Source organism: Haemorhous mexicanus, chromosome Z (genome assembly GCF_027477595.1).
Source record: "Haemorhous mexicanus isolate bHaeMex1 chromosome Z, bHaeMex1.pri, whole genome shotgun sequence".
NCBI lineage: Eukaryota > Metazoa > Chordata > Aves > Passeriformes > Fringillidae > Haemorhous > Haemorhous mexicanus.
The window spans coordinates 32,923,224-32,941,513 of record NC_082381.1 but is presented as its reverse complement, the minus strand read 5'-3'; the positions used below and the strand labels follow the sequence as shown (position 1 = coordinate 32,941,513).

The 18,290-nt window shown below is 36.6% G+C and overlaps 1 protein-coding gene across 1 annotated transcript in view; it reads right to left on the bottom strand.

Moving 5' to 3' along the window:
- SRFBP1 (serum response factor binding protein 1) overlaps positions 1 to 18,290 on the bottom strand; it is a 67,269-nt gene that overhangs the window by 32,582 nt on the left and 16,397 nt on the right. The window contains exons 2-3 of the mRNA XM_059873798.1: positions 12,063 to 12,151; positions 11,033 to 11,105 (exon numbers count right to left, since the gene is read on the bottom strand). Of these exons, the coding sequence (XP_059729781.1) occupies positions 11,033 to 11,105; positions 12,063 to 12,151 (162 nt within the window). The remainder of the gene's footprint in view (positions 1 to 11,032; positions 11,106 to 12,062; positions 12,152 to 18,290) is intronic.

The following is an 18,290-nucleotide window of genomic DNA, read 5'->3' as shown; positions in this document are numbered from 1 at the left end:
AGTAAACTACAATTACAAGCATATAAAAATGACAAAAAAGAGAAGTAAAACAAGCTTAGAAGCACAGCAAGCACGACGCCAAAAATTATCATTATTTGAATATTCCTTTTTCTTCAAACATCCCTTTTGTTTTCTGGTTCTGAATGTCAGTGTTCCCTCGCACTGTAATGCAATCTGCAATATCATTGTACTGACACACTTTGTTCCACAGTGCTTTCCTAACATTAAAATAACAACCACATGCGACTTGAGGGTTAACATATTTCCAAGCAGCCCTGCGCTGGCTGGAAGTGCCGGGGGTTTTGAGTTACTATCCGCGGCATTCGGCGCGGCTGCCAGCAGCGCCGACGGCTGCCAGCGGCAGGCGGGCAGGCAGCGCTACCTGCCAGGAGAGGGCGCGGGGCTCCCCTGGCGCGCCGCCCCGCTCCCCGCCGCTCCCGCCCGGCAGCGGCGAGAGCCAGCAAGGCGCCACCGAGGCAGCCAGCGAAAGGCCGTGCTGGACGCTCACAGCATTCCCAAACAACAAGATAGTGAGTGACAAATGGGTGCAATCCGCGTAATAACCCCCCCACCCGCCACGTTCGGGTTTGAAAAAAGAGACGGAAACAGAAACAAGTAGTGGGGACAGAAGAGCCCGGAGAGACGCAGCGTGAAGCAGAAGCACGTGAATACACAGACCCCGTATGCACAATCTCTTTGTCTGCTTCCAGAGGGCATAAGAGTTCAAAGATTAGACACCATGCAAGAAAAAAAGAACTTCTGGTTTTCATTTCTTTTCCCAGTATGCACCGTCTCCAAGAAAATTACTCCTCCTCCAGTCCTTTCTTCAAGCTCCACGGAGGAAAAAATGAATTTCTTTTTGTCCTTTCCTGGAGATCTTGAAACTTAAGCAACAGCATACGTCACCTGATTTGCCCGGGATAAGGAGTAAAGGCAGAGTAAAGAGTAGATCGTAACAAAACACAAAAAAAAGTTTTGCTTTTAATACATGCAGATTTTCAAACAGGATGTTAAAACCACCTCAGAAAAATACTGGTACACAAGATCTATCCAGGACAAACACCTGAATTGTGTAAAACTCCAGCATCAGTAGCTATCTTATATCTTGGAGAATCCTCTTCCAATTTTGTTATCCCTTATGTGGATGCTGTGCCATATATGATCAATCTTGACACTCTTCTTTATACTTTTCCTAGTTTATCTGGTTGGTTTTTACATACACAAAGATGATTTATGAAATATACAGTAAAACAATTAATTTTTATAGGAACAGACTGTCTTCTATCTGAGGACAAGGAAGAGCAATCTAGCATTTTCACAGATATATATAGTAACTCTGATACCCACCTCCTAGTGGTATTGGCAAAAGCCAATTTCTTTCAATCCAGTAAAAATGTAGTACCGGAAATGTAATTCTCACCACCACCACAAGTACTACTTATCATTTATTACCATTGAATTTCTCCGGTCATTTAGCTGCCCAGTTGATCAGTTCTGCAGTGTTTTAAGTATTAGTATCTTCACTACCCCAAAATTCTGGAATCATCAAGCTCTGTCATTCATTCACTTTTTCTGAATCATTTCCAGCACTGATCTACACAAAACTCCACAGTTAGCTTTCCAACACTACAAAAGCCAAGCATTTATTCTTCTCTTTCACTTACTATGTTTAACTCTATGACTAAAAGAAGAAAATTCATATTCATGGAAAGCTTTAAAAAAAGAAAAACCAAACAAAAACCACTAGAGGCTTTGGTGAAAATAGCTGGACAATGTTTTTTTTAATAATATAAAACAATATAAAGACTAAATCAACAATATGTACTATGTATTTACTCCTTCAAAGACCTCCCACTGATTCGCAAGGCATGACTTTCATCTCCTAAAGGCACCATCATTCTACCTCTTACTATTTGTCTATGGGTTCACTAAATCCTCACATAAACAAAAGTGCCAATACATCTGTCCAGCACTGAAGTCATATTTACATTAGCATTACATTCCCAAACAGACTTGATTTTTTTTTTTTTAAGCAGGAGGTAGCCATGGGGGAAATAAGATTTTATACACAAAAGCATCAGTTGGAATAAAGAGTCATAGCAGCTGCAGTCACCATTCTGAATTAATTCATTTCCAAGTGACTACAAAGATACTACAGTAATCTCCAATTTCTTCCCCCCTCCCACCACAAACCCTTCAAAAGATCACATTTCTATGGAAAATTTCTTGAGAAGAAAGAAGACAAAAAAGAACAGTTGATTAAGGAATATTTAGTTTAGTATTTATCCACCATACTAAGAAGATTCACTATTTATTGCAGATATTATTAGTCACTTCTCCAGAATAAATTAAGTACGAAGACCAGCTAGTATACAGCAAGAAGTTCATTAGAATTGTCTCAGAGATCGCACAACAACTACAATACCTCAGCATAGGATGATCAAAATGCAAAGCAAGAGTATGTGGTACTTAAAGAAATGTTCTTTTCCTTTTCAGGTTCTCATGAATTATGGAGACATTTAAGAAAACGCCCAGATTGGTTAAGTAAATGTATGTAAATTGTAAAGTGAAATGTATGTTGGGATGATGAAAGAAGTCAAAAGTACAAAAAAAAAATCTATTCTGAATACACATAAATATTTTTAAAATGAGTGCAGAAACAAGCTGACACTCCAGTCATTATTTTGATTAATAGTAAGTGGTTTGTTTTATTTTCACTCATTTTCACATAAAGGCATATGAGTTGCATTTTTTTAAATCTTACTGCAAAAGTGGCCTCTTTATTAAAATAAACAATGAAAATACACAGAATTCAGAAAAGAGATGAAGTCTCATCTGCAAGCCTGATATTTTCAAGAAGTGAAAATGGCTTATTCTGCATCCTTACAAAAAATGAGATAGTAACATTCTTATGCAAGACTTGATTAGAAAAAGCTTCATCTGCAAGCTGTATTTTTAAGTCAGTTGACAACCCGCACTTAGAATGTACTTTAATATTTTCCTTAAGATGTCTCAAATCCAGCAAAAACTGTCCTTGTGATCTGTTTTGACTTTGCAACAAGGAATCTAATGCATAAGAAAAGAACCACAATAGCTGCTTCTGCTTAAGTATCTTGTCAACAATAAAGTTTTCAAAATGAAGCTGATGATATTTTTACTGACTTTCAGTTTTAAGACATGCAGCCCATTCTTTAATGTAATCCAGGACAGTATCTCAGTGTATTAAAAAAGCCAAAGAACTTCTGCTATCATAATGTAATAAAACAGTAAGAATGGCTGTCAGCTATTTTCTTCCTTCAAATTAAAACTGTATAGCGTAAGATCCCACACTAATTTTCCTTTCTGTCTTTCCTACAATATTAAGTAATCTTTTATGCTTGCTATCTAGAAAAAAAAAAAATAAAGTGTCATATTCTACAGTACTGTCATGTTGAGACTGCTCATTCAACATATTTTTACCTTGCAAGAGAAGCAACCAAGAGTCTAGCTTAGGTAAACAGTTAAGAATATTAAGTATGGAGTTTCTCATTTTAGCATAAATATGAACGGAAGCAATGTACCAGTGAAAAAGAGTATGAAATACTATGAAGATTCATAACAGAACTCAGCCGGTGATTATACCAACCTGCCTTCTCACTATTTTGAGAATCAAAAAATGCTGTAAGTAGGAATATTCAAGTAAAGTGGGTACAATGAGGAGACATGAAGGCACCTGATGAGGTGTTCCTTCCTCATTCTTATTCATCAATTAAAAAAAAACAACATTAAATAGCTCACCTTCTTCCGTATCTCCACACTGAGCTGTGGACTTTTATTTTCCTTTAGCCATACTTCTGCTGCAGTGTACCTACAGAATCCATTCCTGGAGAACTTCACATTCCTCACTAATTGAAAATCCATTAGAATTTCATATTTACTAACATCATTTCCGCACATCATCAGCACAGTGTCTTCTACATTCCTCACAGGCTGTCTGTTCTTGCTTCCACCTTTGATAGACTTCCTGTTTGTGTTTGGGCAGTGTTTATCCATACCACCTTCTTCTCCATTATGTTAAATGGTCTTTACATTGTATTCCCTACTTGGGAGAGCTTTTACTTCAGCCTTAACATAATTTTAGATAGCCACTGAATTAATACGCAGTTTGTTTAACAAAAGTAAAATTCCCTAGTAAGGCATATGTTGTCCAGAACAGCCGTGAGCTGCCACTAGCAAAGTAGAATGTGCTGTTAAGAGTACAAGCAGCACACTTTTGTGTTTCCTAATAGCGCCTGACGTCTCGCACGTCTATGCTGACCAACGCACTTGTGGATATACCTGCCATTCAAAGTCCCACGCTTCCTGCATTACTATCAAAGAATGCCTCATGCATGGATAGAAAGCCAGACGCCTGCACCAAACCAAAGATCTGGACTGCTCCATTGAAGGAGGGCTGAATAACTTTAAGCACTACCCCTTCTTCCTTCCCTGAAATCATCTACAAGTGGCATCTGGCCCTCACCATTGTGGAAGCTAAACCACTCCTGCCTCTGTCTTTTTTTGAGAAGCATCAAGAACTGCTCCTAGGATGACTACACTGAAGTTTACACAATTCCCATTACTCTTACAAAAACTTTTAAAGATTAAAGATTCTACAACATTAGGATGAATGTTTGCTATCTATTTTAAAAGAAAATATGCAACACTGTTGGAAACACATGCCAGGAGAAAGAAAAAACAAACAAGTGCCTTTGTTTCCACTCTGACTTAAGACAATTTTACAGTGTGATGTTAACTGAAAGTCAGGTTACAGATGATGAAACCATTAATCAAGAAAGAACACACTACTGCAGGAAAAAAATGACAGATTTACAAAAAAAGACTGGTATTCTAGGATATAAAAATTTCATGCAAAAAAGCCATACTAGAAGACCTACCAAGTTCCCTAAGCTGACCTACTACAAAAATCATCAGTTACCCAGCCCTGTCCTCAACCTCACCACTATTCCACACCTATTACTTTCAGGAAATTGAATGGTTGTTGTTCCAAGGACAATGAGTGCGTCCTTGAAAAACATCCTTCAAACTGAGGTTCTACTTTTATAAAATAATTTGGCTTTCAAAACCATAGTAATGGAGTTCACATTTAAGTCTACTTCTGTTAACATCTTGCTAGAATATAAAACTAAGAAAATAATGTAAAGCTTTATTTTTTTCCTGTATCTCTTGTACTAAATTCATTATTCTGTAATAAATACTGTAGTTTAAGTGTACTAAAACTCCTCACAGTATTAACTAATCTGTTTCTCCAGTGATAGTTTTCAGGACAGAGAACATACCTTTCCAAGACATGTGAAAATGGCTGAAACCAACTGCTGCTCATTCCTGACAAACGGAAAGCATTTTTCCTTCAAGCACTGCAAATTGCCTTTTGTCCATATTTTCTAAATGGGCATCCTCCAAACATGATATAGCAACATCTCGCAATATCATGACAAGATTTTTTATGCAAGATAAAGGCAAAAGTACTCCTAAACACCCGGTAAAGAAACAACTATTATATTTAGATCTTTCTTCAGCAAGAAATTTCAACATCTCAAGGTAAGCTACACGTTGCTAAGAAATCATCACTAGACAATCTGTTATTTTTGTGTCAAGAAATTTTTAAAAAATAATAGCTTCTTAAACATGGAAAGTAGTATCCTACCATAGATAATTAATCCATTTTGACAAAGAAATAAAGAAATATCTGTAGGTATACACAATTTTATATTTCATAGAAGTCTAGAAAGGATCATACCATTCTTTCCCCCCGTATTTTGTGAATTCTGGAATAAATATTTATACAGTTTTGGAAAAATGAAAACTGAAGAACTCAAAAACCAGTGTATTATTCCAACAGCTTTGAGAAATCCTGCAACCAATTAACCCAGTACCTGCATCCCCGTAGTTGGAACTTTTAGCTGCTCTCATTTCTCACAATGTTCACTTCTGATTGTTGTGCCTGAGACACTTTTAACTGTATTTTCAAGTTAAGATTTTTTTAATTCTTCAGTTCTAATAATAAAAATATAGAGAATAAAATATTTAAATGACATTTTAACAATAATACAATATATACTACTTGAAAATTCAAGTAACAAAAGATTTTTCAACACAGCCCAGCACCAACGTTTCACAGATTTTCAACATATATGCAGAACTGTGCATGCACGACTATGTAGAGCATATTAAAAAACCATGGAGACTCTATTAAACCTAAAAAGTAAAAGCATCTTATACCATCTCACTCCTAGGAAACAGTGTGTTTAAAGTGATATTATGTCAGCACTGTCTGCTCAGAATTTACCTGAGGATAGGAAAACAGCATCCCTAAGAGTTAGTAATACAACTGTTAGTAACAGCAAGCATTTTGTCCCTCCTATTGTATCAGACTGCAGTTACAAACTAGAAAGAAAAAGAGAAGTTATAGGGAGAGAAAGTTAAAATCCAGAAAAGGTCTAGAAAGAGAAGTTAAAATCTTCTAACTGAAAGTTCAAATTTGTTTTATTCAGAGAAGTCCCACTGAATTGCAGGCTCAAAAAATTTAAGAGTTAACAGGCAGCTGAATTCAGAAATGCAATTCTTAAGAAAGCAAAGAATTTTCTCTGATTAGGATTTCAAACCATTAGATTCTTTCTCTGAGTAAAAGAAACTTAAGCCATTGCATTAAAAACTTCAGTAAACAGACTACTGTAGTCAAGTTTGTAGAATTTCAGTCTTTCTTCTATAAGACTGAACCCAACTCCCTGTGAAACAGAATCCACCAATAATGCCTTTGGAGGTCATCAGAGTACATAAAGTCCTTCCAAAGACTTTGCTGCCAACAGTCCTCAGGTGGTTTTTTTTTCTGGATATATGATAAGGAGAAAGGAGGTCTGGGTCTGTTCTTGACGATGGAAGCAAAAGGACTGATGTTTAGAAAGAGCCGTCTTTATGCATAGGTTTAACACAATGGCTTTTAGGGGAGATGGGGGAAACCACACAAGCGTCTTCTGAGAGAAGCTCCACGAAGTTACTACTGTGCCCAGAAAAGCCAATTCCTGAAGGCTCTATGACAGACGTGTTGTTGACCCAATTATGTAAGTTGGTAACGCCTCTGCAATAACTTATTTAAGAAGACTAGAAACACACTCAGTCCTTCCTCTTCTTCCAGGGGCTGGGGAGGCGCCAGGGCCATCCCGGTGCGGCAAGTGGCTGCCGGGGCCACCTGGCACACCATCTCTCGGCACAGCTCGCAGTGAACTTTGCCTGCTTAGCTGCTTTTAGTCAGCCATGCTGCAGAAAAAAAGGGCAGAGGTGGCTGCTCTTTTTTGGTGCCCCACATGAAGAGAGGTGCTGAATGGTGCCAGCACCATGGTGGCTGGTACCCCATGTGCTGCCAGTGGGGTTCATGTGTACGACAGTGAGGGGCACAATGAGCAATTCCCTGATACAGAGCCCAGACGAGATCAACCTTCCAGCACTGCAAAACCCTATGAGAACATTTCAACTGACAGAACTTGAGAACAAACATACAGACAACAATTTTCTTCCAAGGCAGAGAAAAGGAAAAGATGAGGACACATGAGGACAGCAACATGGCAATACTAAGGTTGCAGTGAAAGGAAGGAGGCAGAGGAGGTGCTCCAAACATCAGAGCCAAGAGTCTTCTCCAAGCCAAGAGGACTATAATACAACAGTTTTCCAGTAATTCATGGAGTGCATAGGGGGATCCAGAGATCCATTCACAGCCAGTGAGAAAAGGTGCTCATGCTGGAGCAAGTGCACACTGAAAAGCTGTAGTCTAGTAGGAAACCAAGCAGAGAGCAAACCCTAGCTTCCAGAGATAGAGGAACCTTGCTTCCTTACTAGAGCAGCTTATCCTTAAAAAGACTTACATATACCCCATGAACTAATATGGCCCACACCATGTAGTTTGGGAAGACTCTTTTGCCTGGGGGAGGGAATCACATTAGAGCAGGTTGGGACTGCTGCTCATAAAAATTGTAACCATGCTGGAAAAGTTCACAGAGAACTGTCTCCTGTGGGAAGGACCCCATGGTATAGCAGAAGCGACTCCTCTCCCTAAGCAAACTGAAGAAAGATTTAAAGTGAAAAACTGACCAAAACTCCCACGCCCTGTCTCCCTGTATTGTCAGTGGGAAAGGAGGAGCAGCTAGAGGGAGGAAAATGTTCTCAAGGTTTATTTTAGTTTTCATTAGCCTCTATTAATTAATTCTGTTAACAAATTTTTCTTTATACCTTTTAAAGTTTTGAGCCTGTTTTGCCCTTGGAGTGTTTTCTCCTTAATCCTTATCTCAACCTATGAGCCCTTGACTCTGTCTTTCTGCCTCCTCTGCTCAACTGTAGCAAAAGAACATGACTGAATAGTTTTTCTCGTGGGTGCCTGGTGCTTAGCCAGTGTCAAACCACAACTTTGGCAACTGGGAAGAACTTGGGAAAAATTGTCTTATTTTCTTCAACCTACAGAAAGCCTTCAGGCCTTCAACCAATAAAGAATTTCCAGAAGTTGTAAGTTACCACTTCAATAAATCTTTTATCCCGAAAATACACACACTATCAAATTCTGGTGCAACATCCATTTTCTGGCTCCAAACTACTCTGGCTGCTGTAATTATTTTGTTGGATTTTTTGCCTTTTCCGCTGAACTGCTCTTTGCAGTTTGCAGCTCCTCAAGACTAATCATTCACTAAGAGAGAACAGGTATTTTTTCTTGCATAAAACGCATAAGGAGAAGTTAATGGACAACTTCTTGATGTTAACAGAACATGAAAAATTGCTATAGCCACCACACAATCCATCAATTTTGAAAGGATTTTGAATTTCCTCTGGCATGTGTTTGAGATCCACACACTAAAACTGTTAAAATAATCTAGCATAACTCAAACCTTAGTTGCTCTAAACTGCAACTTTATAGATAATTTTTAATTTCTATTGTATCCAATCTTTCCTTAAAATTCTCAAATTCATAATTTGAGTTATGTGAAGGTGTTTTTTATGAATCTTATGATCAATAACTTAAGACAAAAGGTTGCTGAGAGTGAGATTTCATCAATATAATATCTTCCAGTCATCCGAAGTAACATTACCAGTTTGTGTGAATGCTCTCTTTTTTACTTCTTCCATGCTGAATGAGGAATATTTCTATGTCAATTCTAAAAATCTCTGTAAGTGCAGAAATCAACAGTGGCTGAAAAAGTATGTTAACAACTAGTGTCTTTTAGGCAGTGATTCATAAGAAACAGGAGTTTTTCTTTCATTTAAGAAACAAATATACTGTAGACCTAGTAAGTGTCAACTTGTGCATTTTTGAAGGCTAAAAATCTCCAAGTAAACAAACTTTTTCCTATTAAATATTAATATAATGGTGCATTGTTTTTAACAATAAAGTGAACTTACAGCTCTTAAAATTTCAGATAATCAAGCGCATTTACTAATTTCAACCTACAGCACTACTAATTTCAGATAACCAAGTGCATCTACCCAAGAAGTGGGAGAGTTCTTCCTTCTCACCTGCTTACTTTGAGGACACCTCCCTTTCTATAAACTATTTCAGAGCAAAACTTGCCTTCAGCTTTCTAGACTAGAAATCTATCCTCCCCTGACAGCCTTAAAGCTACCACTTCCAAGCCCTGTACGTGTTCAGGCCAACTGAAGCAACACTTGAATGGACTTGGCCAATACAGTCCTGAGTGCAAGCAGGCTTTAAGATGTCGGCATGAGCTGATTCTGGCAGTAAAAGCACAATGTTGACAAAACAAAGACTCCCGGTAAATGCGTGCAGAACAAATCTTGCAGTGAAACCCTATCGAACTCACAAAAGCCCCAATAAAAAATATGGGCTTCTGAGCTCAGTGCTCCAGCACACCTGATCACTTCATCATTTTCTTAGAAACTGAGACACACATACTTGGTATTAAAAAACAATTTTAAAAAATTAGAAAAAAAAGGAGAGAGAGAAAAAGGAGCAAACACAAGACCAAGTTTAAGACTGTAGGTAAGTCAGTCAGATGGCAATGCAGAGTGCCTCAATATTACTGTCTTGGTGATTGAGCAGTGCTGCCTGTTTTCTTTTGCTGGTTTATGAAGACTCTTCCTGGAAGTATTAAGATAAAAATCCCACTGATTCTACTTGATCAATTTGGCACAAAGCACATCTAAATTGGTCAATAAAGCCCTTCCTAGGCTATTAACCTTTTTGAAGACTAAAATCTCTGCAAGGTTGAGAAAAGAAAGAGAGAAATGCAAAAAACAAACAAAAATATTGTGTGCCCTCAGAGTAGCACACAAGAGTAGTGTAATGATATAATCACTACAGTTATCAATTACACTTGTCAAGGAAACAATCAAAACCAGCCATATTGTGAGAAAACATTTGTCACCACCTATACATGACTTGCACTCAAGTCCTATGATTGGAATTCATAACTCATTTCACCACACAATTTTATGTAGAATCAACTAAAATTGAGAAATTAGCACAAATCATTATGAAGTTATAAACTTTCTGAAGCATTTTCTTGATGTCATAACATATAAGATACAAATACTGTATCAATGAACAGCAAGGCTGAATGCCAAAAAAAGATCTGACTCAAGTGTAACCAGTCCCTTACAGCTACAATTTGAAATTATTACAGAACCAAATACAAACGGCATGATACTTAGAGCTTGCAGGACAGACAGTGAGGATACTGTACTGTTAGACACACAAAATGCTTCCCTATACTCCTGAGCAGCACAAGAACTTCAAATTCTGTGCTTTAACTCTTACAATAAAAACTTTAAACAACACACACTGCTAAGCAAATTCATGTTTAGCCTCTAACACTTAAGATTCAAATTGTTTAACACCTTGACAAATGCAAATACTCACAATTTGCTAGCTGTGTTCACGTTCAAGCTTACTCTGAAAGTACTTAAAGTTTCAGTAATGCAGTTGCAGAAAACAGACAACTTAAAATATAGATAATTTAAACTCTGATACTGAATTATCTAAACATGGCCTTACCTTCATGGCATGGATTTCTTCTATTAATCTCTCAACTCGTTTTTGGTTCTTTAATTTCACATCTTCTGAACCCCTGCAAGTGAAGTCCATCATTATTGAAAAAAAAAAAAAAAAAATCTCAGTTTAGTTACTTTATTTCCTCTCTGGCAATACTAAGTAGCAAAATAAAAAAAATCAGGAGATGGTGCAAAAACACAATCCCTTATTGGCAAATGAACATTTTAGCAAAGAGCTGAACATAGCCTAAAGCCTTTGCTGTACTGAACAGCAGAAAAAACACTGAGGATTTGCAGAACAATGTGAAAAACAAACGTTACTGTATCAGAAAATACAAAAAGGCAAATCATATCAAGAACAGGTGACACCAGTGTCTCAAATATAATTTTATTTTAAGATCTGTAGTATTTAAATATGGAAGTTCACTGGATTTACTTCTTATTTTGGAAAACTTGCTAAAATTGTGAGAGTATCCTCAATTTACACTATGAACACAGTAGGAGGTGTATCTCACACCATTTCTAAGACATGTCCTAAGTTATTTCAGGCCAGTAATCTTTAAAAACATAATCTACAATACATTGTTTAAGCTGTTGATATAAGAATTAATTAACAGTAATTACTAAAATTAAAGAATGACCTGTATACCTATGCAAATTAAGTATTTTTTGCTACACAATCCTGAAGACAACTACAGTGAGAAAACTTGGTGCAACATAAATTCAACAGCAGAATAACCTGAAAGATGATATCTGACACTTTCAAACGTTCTGTAAAAGGTTCTGGAACTGATTCAGATTAGCTTCCAATACACTAAATCCCATTATAAAAGACATCCCAATTCTGCTTTATGAAACGCCTTTTAGTTAGTATTTTTAGTCTAAAATTATGTTGAAATAAGACAAGTATGTGTTTTAGTGCCTTAAGTTGTAAATGTAGCACATTTTTTCTCCCATTTTTCCATTTTGGTGAAAACAATTAAAATAGTGCCTTATTTATAAGCCATGAAAACCCACTATTATTTAAAACTGACTTTTTCGATTTTAATTTCCCGATGTGTCTGGTTAGTCTGCGAATAGTGAGGACTCTGGCCTTCTTCACATCTTTTCTCATCTTCACAACCTGTGAGAAATATGGAAGACATTATAAACTGTTTTCCTTGATTATGTTCCATACACAATACATTCATTACATCGACTTAAATTTTAGAAATTAGTTCAACAAAGAGAAATATTTTGAAAATAGAGTGCATTTCCCTGCTAACCAAATCTCATTTCAAATGAATTCAGATTTCCATTAAAATCAAACTGCTTCCATAAACATCAGAGGAAGAATAACCAACAGTCTAAAAATGTGTCTGAGGTCTAAATAGAAGACAAGACATTCCTAACTAGCCATACTTTAATATTATTCTTAGAGCTAGACTGAGCTAGGTATTTGAAATGTCTCACCTTTCGCCTTCACTCAGCTTATTTTTGTCCCAGAGAAAAACCATTAAGTCCATTGGTGCATAATACGTAAAAGCATTTTAATTATTAAACATCTTCAAGTGTTAAGGAAAGACTCTCAAAAATTAACATTATTTATTATGGAACAGAATTTGAGATATTAAATTCTTGTTATATATTTGAATTCATTCTTGTTGAAAACAGAAGTCCAAGTGATTTCTAACTTGTTACAGTCTGTCTCAACCTGCCATCCTAGCCACTAGTCTGTTCTCAAATTTAAAGCAGGCAGTTTTTAAGAAAATTTGGCAATGATATTTTGGTCTTAATTCTCACTGCAATAACAAAGAAAGAATTATTATTATTAGTCAGATAGGATGAACAAAGAAACCTTTCCAATCTTTTGCAATTAAATTCCACAATGGAAAACCTTATGCCCAGGTACTGTCTCATGATGAACATTTCAGATACAGGGAATCAATAGTGATCCTTTATTTTTACAACTCAACTTCCCCCTTATTTATACATATATATCTTACTATATCTACTAAAATTTTGTATTTAACAGTTAAGCTTAGAAAAACATGAAATACTAAAACAAAAAACCGAAAAAGCAACAGCAACAACAACAACAACAAAAAAAAAAAAAAAAAAACCACAAAAACAAAAAACAAAACAAAACAAAACAAAAAACCAAAAAACAATCTTCTTGACAAAAACCATATTTATCTTAAATTTATCCAGTGGGATAAGTTTCAAAATTAAGTTGGCACCTCCTTCTCAAAAAAAGTTCTTTACATCAGATTACTATTCTAATTTTTCAGCAATAACATCAAAATGACAGATTGATGACGACTCCACCACCTAGTAAGGTCAAGAATATTAGTACCATAAAACTACATCAGGCTTGAACAAAACAAAAACCAAAAAGAAAAATCTTCAAAGCTCACAGAGCAGTACTTCACACCTGTGATGGGGAGTCTAGCTAGTACATACACACACCCTGTGCAGAGACCATGAAGATCACACTTAAAAAAACAAAAGGAAAGCAGAAGACATACTTTCCATAACTGATTATGTTTGTAGCTTAGTGCACTGATTCAATCAAGTTGTTAAGCCCCGCGTGGTATTCACCAGTAGCTTAACTGAAGGCTGAATCTGAGCAAAACAATCTCTAGAGCGGCATGTCTGATTGTCAGCCTTGCCTCTGGCAGGCAAGCAAAGGAACATGGGAAGCAGTGCTCCTCTGAGAAGCAGGGGAGGGGAACTGTATGGGGGGCAGCATTAGTCACTTGCACCATGAGAAATAACAAGGTAAAGGAGACTTTTGGGATAAAAATAACTGACCTAAATGAGGTATCCTGTTCCAAAAACTGTTACAGCAAAGGTCAGTACTTACCTTAGTTACCCTAGTAAAAGTAACTGTACACACAGATCTACCTGCAAAAGCATTTCTACTTAACAGCAGAAATCACATGCCAAAAAGCACCAAGTGCCAAGTTTCTGCTACACAGCAGCACTGCTTCAGACTTTAACATGTTAAGGAAGAAACCCAAAACATCACCATTTGCCATCAAGGCATGCAGATATTTCTTTTTTATAAGACATTGAATGAGATTATCATAGGCCCCTAGAGTACATAATCTTCGAAAAGGAAGAAAAAAAAAAATGCAGCTTCTGTCTGAACACCTCTTAATACAATACATACATACTGGTACATTCAATGGAATGTTTGGAATGTCAGAGGAAAACTGGGTATGCCTTCTTAGAACGTCTGGGGAGGGGAGGTTGTTTTGAGTTTGGGATTTTTTATTCTCTATTTTTTTTAACAACCACTAAAAACATCCACAAGCTAGAAACATACTGGAATTAAAGTAACTCATACTTTACATATTAGTTACTGTGTATACAAACATAAAGTATATTTAACTTTCTCTCAAAAATGTTTTGTCAGGTATTTTTTAATAGAAATATTAATGCACACACAGCATGTTTCCAGGGCCTACAAGAGCCAAACTTCAGCCTCCTCTGCTGCCAGCCAGTGAAGGCTGCATAGACATGACAGCAGGAATGAGGGAAGGTATTCGCTCCTTGGCAGACTAGGAGTATCAATTTATGTAATCCAGTCACTTCTTTCACACGGGACAGTATGCATCAGCTCTGTTCTTGGAAGTACTCATAACGTTCTCAAGAAAGCAGTCAGCTCTTTGGGAAAGAAATCAAAAAAGTTTAGCTTCAGATTTAGAGTGTGCCTGAAACAATGGGGCTTAGACCACCAGGGCAGGCCCTGGTCTCTTGCATTACAAAGTGAGAGAGGCAACTTTGCCATCAGTAGGAAAAAAAAAACCAACAAACTAAGCCAAACCAAACCAAAAAAACCCCATCACAAATAGTCACGACTTTCAAAAAATAATAACAAATATTTATTCATAATAAGGTACTTTTTATAAATAGTTTAAGAAAAGACAGTAAGAAAAGGGGATGTCTTTGCACTGAAACATAAAAAGGCTGTAGTCTAAGTCAAGATCAGACTTTATGCTGTAAGACTAGGCAATAAAGATTTTTAATGCACTCAGCAGTGACAGTAAGCACTAAAGAATAATTATAAACAAACAAAACAGAAACCAAACAATTTCTTCTATCAATAGGATCTAGGATTCCTGGAAATTAAGGAAGTCTGCAATTGTATGTGGAAATAACCACTTCAAGGATTATTTTGAACAAAGAACAAGAGATGTTTTCCTTTGTTGAAGACAGTTCTTTATTTTGTTGGTAAATACTATTCATGAGACCATTAAACTATACCTCCTCATGAATGCTACCAAATGTCTGTGTTAACACACTAATAATAATAGATAATATCAAAGTAATAGTAGATATAGACTACATATCAATTATCAAATTTAAAGAAATCATAAAAGAAATGAACTCATTTTTGGAAACAAGCCTAGGTAGTAACATATAGAATGCACATAAGCATATTTCAAAAGCTATGGTTATAAACAAAAATCATCCATTTAACACTATGCGCTTTCACAAAACAAATACAAAATGTATAAATATTACTACTGATGCTAAACAAAGATGAAGTCCAAAAAAATTCCATGACTCCACAAAAAGAGGCATCCATCAACCCAAGAGCTTTTCACCTGCAGTAAGCACTGCCACAAAGCGTTGACATGTACCAACCAGCAGCACACAAACCATCTCAAGCCATAGGCAGATGGTAGCTGCTGCTGCCCTTTCAAGAAAGGGTAAACAAAGAGCACAGCAGGGGATCAGCAGATGACAAGCCAGACAAGAACTAGAAACTCTCCTGCAATTCACCTTTTCCAAGGAGTGCACATTTCTGAGGGAGATTGTAACAGCAATTGCTGGCTTCAGCACAGTCTACATTAACATGACACTTGGCACAATGCTCCCAGTACTCATGTGGCAATGAAAACAGCACCAACTTTAATGTATGGGTACCACTCGCATAGTACAAAGGCACCAGAGGGTGATTTCTACCAAATAATAAAGAACAAGTGTGTGTTTAAAGACATCACAAGAACTGTATTTAACCCAGAATGACCAGGCGAGAAAGGGAAAAACTAATAGCTTCACCTACTTTGCTTTCTATTTTAGGTTATACCTGGCTCCAAAGGGTTAAAAGCCATTCCCAGAGATTTGTCTTTTTGTGTGGAAGTTCAATCAGATCTTTCCAAGCTCCAGCATGTCCAAGCCCTTCTCATGCCCAGAAAGAAACTGACACAGAATTACTTAATTGCACCTTTGATCTCTTAGTCTTCTCTAGGGTTTTTCCATGAACACTGCAAGTTCCATTTTGACACTGGTATTTCACTTGTATTTTTCACTTGTAATTTTCACTAACAAAAGTCTTGGAAGGGCTGAATCAGTTCCTATATCAGTGTTAGACAGTGATAGGAAAGAGCTTCTGATCACAGACATGATCCCTTTTAGGTTAATGCGACGCTGTTCTTGTATATAATACAAGACAAAACACATGTACAATAGAAGAGGAAGTTATTTCAAGAGCCTCCCACATAATTCATCTGTTCCAAAAAAACTTATTTAAAAATTTTCAAGTTTCTTTAAGAGAAATGTAAGGTATTTTTAGACAAAACATCAAGAAGGCTAGTTCTGAAAGTCTGTATTACTACAAAACAGTCCTCATATTAGGGATGGCAAGAAAAACACTAAGGAATGTGGATAAAATGACAGTGTAGGTACAATTATACATTCAAATTCACATGACTAGCCAAAGATATTTGCCTTCACATTTTTAAGACAACAGCAGCAAAGTTCTCAAACAAGCATTAGATTAGAATAAAATGTTATACTTGGCCACGTCTGAAACTTGTTTTGAGGTCTGTACAAGCAACATGACTCCAAACTAAGCTAGTGTTCAGCCAATTAGAAAAACAAAAAAGGAAAGTGTGACTAAAGATATGTAGATGTATCAAGAAAGGTACATGTCTACTCTGAACTATGGTATCAACCGTACTTGACAAAAAAAACATCCAAAAACCAAACCATTATTCAAAACAAAAAAATCCAAGGGATTGAGAGAAGCACTAATATGTTTCTACCTATGACTTGTTTGAATGTATTTTATTCGAACAACACTGAAATACTGGAACAACTGTGAAGGAAAAGCTTTTTTTATTATCACATACAAAATCTAATTCTGTATATGAAAATATCCAAAGGACCTTGAATATCTTAAATTCTTCTTAACTAAATTTAATAGAAGTTAACTTTTACAGTTAGCCCCAGCTATCCAAAATGCATGAAAGCCAATAAACTAATGGACATGTCCTTTTCTTTGGAGCAGTCTGAAGCACATACAACTGTTCTTCTTGGGCTTCAGTCCACGAGGTACTGAATATTTTGGTCCTGACCCAATAATGCACTTAAAATATTAAATCCTTAAACAACCAGCACTAGACAGACCAGAATTTCTTCATACACTTCTGCTTTATGCCAGCACACAGTCTAGTCCTAGTTCTGGTACAAGTAACCAGAAAAGACAAATCATTCTGTTCTCTTCAAGGAAGGACACTGCATGTAACCTCATCTAGTGAAAAAAACCCTTATTATAAGAGTTTATAACATTGTGAAATATCCATAATGTTGAACAAACACACACTCACTAAACAGAGGCCTCCAGCCAATCCCTCAACATGGTATGGTATCTATGAAAACTTCTTCAACAAGACAATTTTGCAGACAAAACTGCAAAAATACTTCTTTTACAATTTGAAGACAATGTTCCTAAAGCAGTGCTCTGTAATTTTACATAGACACATCTAAATTCAATATAAGGTGCAATATAAGGTCTCTTATGTCTTTTCTATCATTTGATGCCTGGGAAAAAAGACGGTAGTTCTTGCTTTTCCATTTCAGTTTCTTCCTGTACTCTCCAGGCTAACCGGATTTATTTGACATGAGGGTCACATGTGAGAGTGGATAACAAGGAGAAAACATTAAGAACCAAGGCCATTAATTCTGTCCCAGGAAGGGTCTATTTTAAATATAGCCTATCGAATTGCAATTGACAAACTACCACTTACCAGGGTCTAGTGAATGAATGACAGGAAAAAGATGAAATTACAGGTACAGGATGTACTTGAGCCCTCATTCATTCCCCTCATGCCAAGAGAACTCTAGGAGGTTGAAATGAGAGCCTGATCTACTGGAATCAAAATGGCTCAAAGCAAAAAGAAAAAATTATTTATACATGCCTCTAGGTACACAACAGCTTTCAGATTTTACTGCAGTAAGAGATTTACTTTTGAACTCTGTCAAGTTTA